Source organism: Scedosporium apiospermum, assembly GCF_000732125.1.
Source record: "Scedosporium apiospermum strain IHEM 14462 chromosome Unknown SEQ_SAPIO_0109, whole genome shotgun sequence".
NCBI lineage: Eukaryota > Fungi > Ascomycota > Sordariomycetes > Microascales > Microascaceae > Scedosporium > Scedosporium apiospermum.
The window spans coordinates 53,827-60,921 of NW_015971810.1; the positions used below are offsets into that span (position 1 = coordinate 53,827).

Consider the following 7,095-nt stretch of genomic DNA (forward strand, 5'->3'; position numbering starts at 1 on the left):
TTCTTATTTATAACTATAATATTTTTAATATAATAAAATAATTTACTATTTTAATAATATTAAAAAAAGATATTATTAATTTTTCTAATAATAATAATATAAAAGTATATAATTTTAGTACTTACTACTTTATTTTTATATTTAATTAGTATTTTATTATATATATTTAAAATATATAATTAGTTTTTTATAATCTATAGAAATTTTAATTTATTAATAATAATAAGTAAAATAAAGTTTCTTTATATTTTACTATCTATTAAAACTATAAATTTTAAGTTTATTAAAGTAATTAATACTTTTAAATAGTAGATTTATTACTCTTCTATAATATTTATTTTCTATATATTTTCTTAAGATTTTAGTTTTATTATTTAAGTAACTTTTTAATAATTAAAAATATATTATTATAATATTACTTTTATAAGTTATTTAGCTTTTATTAAAGTTTTTTAATTTCTTTATATTATATTTTTAGCTTTTTTTTAAACTTAACTATTTTTTTATTATTAATTAGGTTTTAGGCTACTATTAACTATTTATTAATTTTTTTTAAAGTTTTTTTTTTAATTTTATTAATTTCTTTATTAACTTTAAATTATATTAGTTATTTTTTATTATTTAGGAAGTCTTTATTTTTTATTAATTATTTTATTAGTTATTAAATAATATTTTCTTATATTTATTTTAAATCTTTTTTATTAATATTAATATTTTCTATATATTCCTTTAAATTTCTAATTTATTATTTAAATATTTAAATTCTCTTATATTATTTTTCTATAACTTATTTAAACTTAATTAATTTTTTTTTATTAGAGAGTATAAGGTTATTAAGTATTTTTTAAATTTTAGATCTAATATCTTCTATAAAGTTAATTTATTTTCTTAGATTATTAAATTATTATTAAAGTTTAATTTAAAAATCTTTATTATAAAGTATATAATATAGCTTATCTATTTATCTTTATAGATTAATAAGGTTATTAAAGACTTTTTTTAATTTTTTATTATAATATTTATTTAGTTTTTAATATAAGATCTTATTTTTTTCTATTTTTAGATATATTATTTTTTATTAACTTTTAATTTAAACTTATTAATCCTCCTTTTACTTTTTTATATATATTTTATATTTTTTTTATAGTTTTTTTTTTCTAGTTTAAGGGTAATATATAATTTCTTAAATTAGATCTTTAGATTTCTATAGCTTAATTTTAATTATATTAAGTTATTTAATAGGCTTAATATATAAGATTACTTCTCTTTTAGTTTATATAAGTTTTTCTAGTTTTAATTTATATATAAGTTATTATAATAAATATAATATTTAATAATAATAATAATATATTTTTTTATAATATTATTTATAAGATAAGTCTTTTAGTTTTAAAGTTTTAAAAGTTTTTAAAATTATTTTTATAATTTCTTTAATATAGTTTTTAATTTTTAAGATTTTAATAATTTCTTTTTATTTTATTATTTTAAAAGTTTAAAATTTTTTAAAATATTATTTAGTTTTTTCTTTTTTACTTTAATATATAATATAATTATTATTATAGTATATAGTTTATAATAAAGATTTATAATTAATTATACTAGCTTTAAGTTATTATATTTATCTTTTAAATATTAGTTTAAATTTAATTTTCTTCTTATTAAGCTTTTTATAACCTAGCTTAAGCTTATATTTTATTTAATACTTGTTTATATAATATTTAAGTTATCTATATATATAATATTTACTAATTTTATTTTTAAGTAATTTAAAAATAATATTTTTATTATTAGTTTTTAATTTTATAGATTTTAAATAAATCTCTTATAATATATTATTATTACTTCTCTTTTACTTACTATTAATAGGAGCTTATAATTTATAGACTTTTATTATAGTAATATAGGTATATTTTTACTATTATTATTTATATAGTTAGTTATTAATTTTAATAACCTTTTCTATATATTTACTTAATTAAGTAGGTTTCTCCTTTTTATAAAGTTTATTTTTAATATCTTCTTTAAGTCTATTATAAAAATAAATTATTAAGAGCTTATCTTCTTAATTAAAGTAAGTAGTAATCTACTTAAACTTAATTATATACTTAGTAGTAGATCTTTTCTAGCTTAGCTTTTTAAATTACTAAATTATAGCTTATTATTTATCTAATTTTCTAAAAGCTCCCTTTAGGGCTTCTTTAAATATTTTATAGTTTTTAAAAATTTTAATAGTCTTAGCTTATTATCCAATTTTATTATTTTTTAAATAATCTTAAAAGATTAATTTAAATTAAGTAAGTATATTACCTATAAAGTATTAGGCTATAGTAGTAATCTTATTAGCTTTAATATAAAATTATTTCTTATAGTATTATAGAAAAGTCTTTATCTAAGTTAAAAACCCTTATAGTTTTTATTAGTTCCCTTTATACTTCTTAAATATAGTAATCTTAAATTTAAGTATTATAGGTATAGTAAATATAAAAGGAGTATTTCCCCCTCTAGCTATAATATTAGTATTTAATTATTAGATTATCTAATCTAGCTAGATAATTTACTATTTAATCTAGATATTAATATCTTATTACTAGGTAATAAAGCCCTTAGTATTTTTTATATTAGTAATCTATTTTTTAATCTTAATATATACTTTCTTAATAGTAATAATATAATTATAATTATTATTAAAGTCTTTATTAACTTTTATAATAAATTTAGTTATTTTATATATTTTAATTTTATTATCTAATTTAAAAAAAGTCTTTTCCTTTATAGATATTATAATTCCTAAATATTAATATTATTTAATAAAATTACTTATTAAATAGAAGTAATTAATATATTATAATCTTAATATTAGCTTATTAATAATATTAAATAAATATAATTAATAATAAAATTAAAATAATTATTTATTAATAATAAAATAAAATAATTAAATAATATTTATAAAATATAAGTAAAAAGTATATATTTAAATATAAAAATATAATTATATTTAAATTAACTACTAAAAAATCTTAAAAAATAAACTAAATATATAATAGAAACTATAGTTTATATAGATATTTTCTTTTTAAGTTTTCTTTAAAACTAATAGCTAGTTTACTTAATCTTAAGTATAGGACTATAGTAGACTAACTATTACTCCTATTAGTCCCTAGTAGACTAGTAGGACTACCCCTTAATCCTATTAGTCTCTATTTTATTAGTCTGTGATCTCCTATAGTTTATCCTTTACTATTATACCTAACCACCTTAGGTCTTTAAAAATAATTAGCTTATAATAAAACTATTTTAAGAAATAATTATAATAAAATTATTAATTAGTTAGTTTTTTTATTTATTATTTTTTTTTATATTTTTAAGCTTTTTTTTTTAAAAAAATAGTTTATATTAATTTTATATATATATTTATTATTATAAAAATAAAAGTTTTTTTTATTTTTTAATTTTATAACTTTCTTTCCTTATAGTCTTATATCTACTATAATAATTCTTCTTAAGTAATAGTAAATTAAAATTAAAGTTATTTTTTAATTTATATAATTAATAAAAAGTAGTTTTTTTAAGTCTTTATATTTAATATACTAAAGGTCTAGAAGAGGGCTTAGGAGGTTTAAATATAGCTTTTAAAGTTTATCTTTTCTTTTTAGCTATTAATAAAACTTTTTTATAATTTATTAAATAAATTAAATAACTAATCTAAGGTTTAAAAATTAGAAATTAAAGAATCTTAGTTAGTTTAAAAAGTTTTAAAAGTATAAAATTATAATATAAAAATTTACTTTTTTTATAAGCTTTAAAATAAAAAATAAAAAATTTAGTTATATTAATAAATTATAATAATTATTTAGTAAATATACTAAAAAAATACTCTCTTTTTTCTTTCTAACTAATTATAAATATAGTAAGATTTTAGCCTTTTTATATTCTAAAAATTCTTAGCTAAATAAGTTTCATCTTAGCTTATTTTATACTAATCCTTCCGAAACCACTAGTCGTTGCACCAAGTTTCCACATCCTTACGTGCGACACATCGGGTAGTCGGGTTCATGCCGACATTATCCAACACGTGACTACGAAAGTAGAGTATGATGATGTATTTTCAGTGATGCAGAGGCATTTATTTGGCCTTGATGTACTGCGAGCTCGCTGTAGACTACTAGCACTGGCCCAAGCGCTGGGGACTGCGGTGGCTCCGTAAACGTCAATCTCGATTTCACACGCGTTTAAAGAAATACTAATTAGGATATCGCGAGGTATACGATCGACAAACAATGGCATATGCTGCGAAGATGAACCCCAACCCCAACCCTAACCCCTATGTTCAATCTGTAGTCGAATGTTGCTGTAGATTGAAGAATTTTGTAGTTAGAGGAAGAATTATTTTGATAGAATAAATCCTCTTCCGGTGCCCCAATGATGGCTGTAGAGTGCGGCAAAGAGCGGAAAAGGGTATTAAAGGAAATAAGAAAAAGGACAGGAGGTTAAAAAAAAAAGGAAAAAAAAGATAAGAGCTACATAGTATCTTCAACTTATATCTACTATCGAGAAAGACCATCTTGCTTTAACACAGATGATATAACTGCAGTTCTTATATATTAGCTGTGTAATTATAGTAATAACCTGCAAGATCCGCACCAGTCACAGTCAGTGTGACCTAGATATTCGGACTTTGCAGTACCAGGACCGAGGCTGTAGACTGTCTTTACCCATAATTGACATAGTGAATAAATTACTAAAGAAGTGACATTCTGTCTATATAAAGCTCTCACTACGCAGATGCATCCTCGACGCTCAAGAACAAGCTGCATTTCTTACTTCACCTCCCCTTTTCCCTTTTAGTTCCTGCCCATCATGAAAGGTCTTAGAACGGCTCTTTTATCTGCCTTTGTAGCCTTTGCCTCCACTCAAAAGGTTCAAGTTTGTAGGTATTAAATTTCCATAAAATTCCTTTACCACCTGAACTAACACCCTTTTTTTCTTTGCAAACTGTCAAGTACCCCTGGGTGACTCCATTACCGATATTTGCTGCTGGCGCAGCTTTGCTTGGCGAGAGATTTCCCAGGCTGGCTTAGCAGACCAAGTGGACTTCGTGGGTTCCGTGACAGGCATTCCGGCCCGTTGCGACGCGCCGTCTGGCTTCGATGCGAATCACGAGGGGCACTCGGGATGGCAGGCCTACGACATCGCTAAGAACAATATCGATGCCTGGATGCGGCAAAGCAGCCCCGACGTCGTGCACGTCCTCCTTGGGACAAACGACATCAATATTGGGAAACGGGATGCCACGACCATCGTCGGCGCGTACACAAGCTTGTTATCTAGCATGAGGACTGCGAATCCTAATGTCACTGTGATTGTGAGTTCTTCGCATAATTATTTACTGGGAAGGTAGTAGAGAGTGGTGCCGTAGGAGCAGTCCCACTCCCTCCAAGGAAAAGGAAAGGAGAGCCCAATGCTAACCTAACGCGGAACACCTTGACCAGATGGCCACAATCATTCCCATGCGATGGGATGACGCGACGGCGGCTGCTGTCAATAAACAGCTTCCGGCATGGGTACAGCAGCACAATACCACCCAGTCGCCGATCTATCTTGCGGATATCTCAAAGACGACGGGATTCACAACCAACATGCTGCAAGGGGATGGAATACATCCGACCACCCAAGGCGATCAAGTTATTGCAAGCCGTGTCGCTCCTCTAATTATCAATGCCGTAGAGTTTGTTCTTGCAAGGCGATTAAACTAGAGGATAAACTAGGGGGTGGGGGTAAAAGCCTTCTATTTGTACCAAAATGAAGTTTATTTGTCCCCAGATGGGTTCTGTTACGCTAACACTTGCAAATGTTCTGCTAACATGCCACCGCTTTTGTTCCAATATGAAAAGGAGCTTCTGTGCTCTGACTCTCCTAACCCTTTTTTTTTTTTTTTTTTTTTTTTTTTTTTTTTTTACGCAAGTGATTTGCGATGCGCCTCAATTGCTTGGAGTTTGACAGAGAATCGCGGCGATCAAGTCTTCCTCTCAATCTGTCGTCCGCGGATTAGGGCTAGGCCGCTGAGACAGTATCACGGTCACGAACAAGCATGTTTCCTCTCGCGTTAGCACCGGCGAGAATAAGCCTGGCCAGGAAAATACATGCTTCTAGCGAATCGTGCCACTTAGATAGGTGTAACTGGAGACAAGAATGCCTAGCCGACACACGATGGAAGAGAACGGCCGTAAATCGAGACCGCGAGCTTCCAAATCATGACTACCGAGAGTAGTGGCGGACTGTTCAGTTGATGGAGCTATCGGGGGCTATAGGTGAGTGTGGAGTATGAATAAACCCAGAAGGCTTAGGAATATGCCCTAACTGTTCGCGAGTTCGCGAGTTGCCTACTAAGTCTTATTAGTAGTTATAAGTTAGGCTAGAATAGACTCCTGAAGCACGGCCTTAGCAGCTGTAGTTGCTTGTCGCCTTCTCAGCCACGCTGCATTATGTAGCGGTAGGCATGCGTAAGTATATATCTCTTCGCGTGCTGTCGAGGCTTATGTGCCTTTGTGATAAAGAGTTAGATATCGTGGGTGGCCTGGTATTTATGTATTCGGTTAATCTAGGGTCTGCTGGTGTATTCCTGAAAACTCTTGTGGAGTATATAGGTCATAATAGCATAGGGAAAATTTTACTAGAGTAGAAAATCCGGCATGCTACGATGATACTCCTAAATCTTCATGCGCGAGCGAGACGCAAGAGTAGACTCCCCCCTTTTTTTTTTTTTTTTTTATTTTTTTTACCTTCCTCCTAAAGCGGAAAGGAATAAACTTTTTGCACAGCCTGTCCTCTGTTCTTTTCTACGTTATATAGCAGGCTTAGAAAGCATCTCAATCCTGTGAACCTCTCAGTACACATATTCAGTACCACGTCGTCTCCTCCATCTCCACTACTTCCTCCTCCTCCTCCTCCTCCTCCTCATTATCCCCTTCCTTCTGCTCATGCTCATGCTCATTCTGCTCATCTTTCTCCTTTTGCTTTTCCTCCTCCTAATCCTCGTCACCGTCCTTCTCATCCCCCTCAACGTCTCCTTTAACTAACATGTCGGATGGGTAT

The 7,095-nt window shown here is 27.2% G+C and overlaps 1 protein-coding gene across 1 annotated transcript; it reads left to right on the forward strand.

Annotated features, from left to right (window-relative positions):
* Positions 1-4,860: 4,860 nt before the first annotated feature.
* On the forward strand, positions 4,861-5,756 carry SAPIO_CDS6935 (uncharacterized protein; the record flags this gene model as incomplete). Its single annotated transcript, XM_016788900.1, has 3 exons — positions 4,861-4,930; positions 5,004-5,365; positions 5,493-5,756. 3 exons carry the CDS (start codon positions 4,861-4,863, stop codon positions 5,754-5,756), a joined length of 696 nt encoding a protein of 231 aa, XP_016641424.1.
* Positions 5,757-7,095: the final 1,339 nt, after the last annotated feature.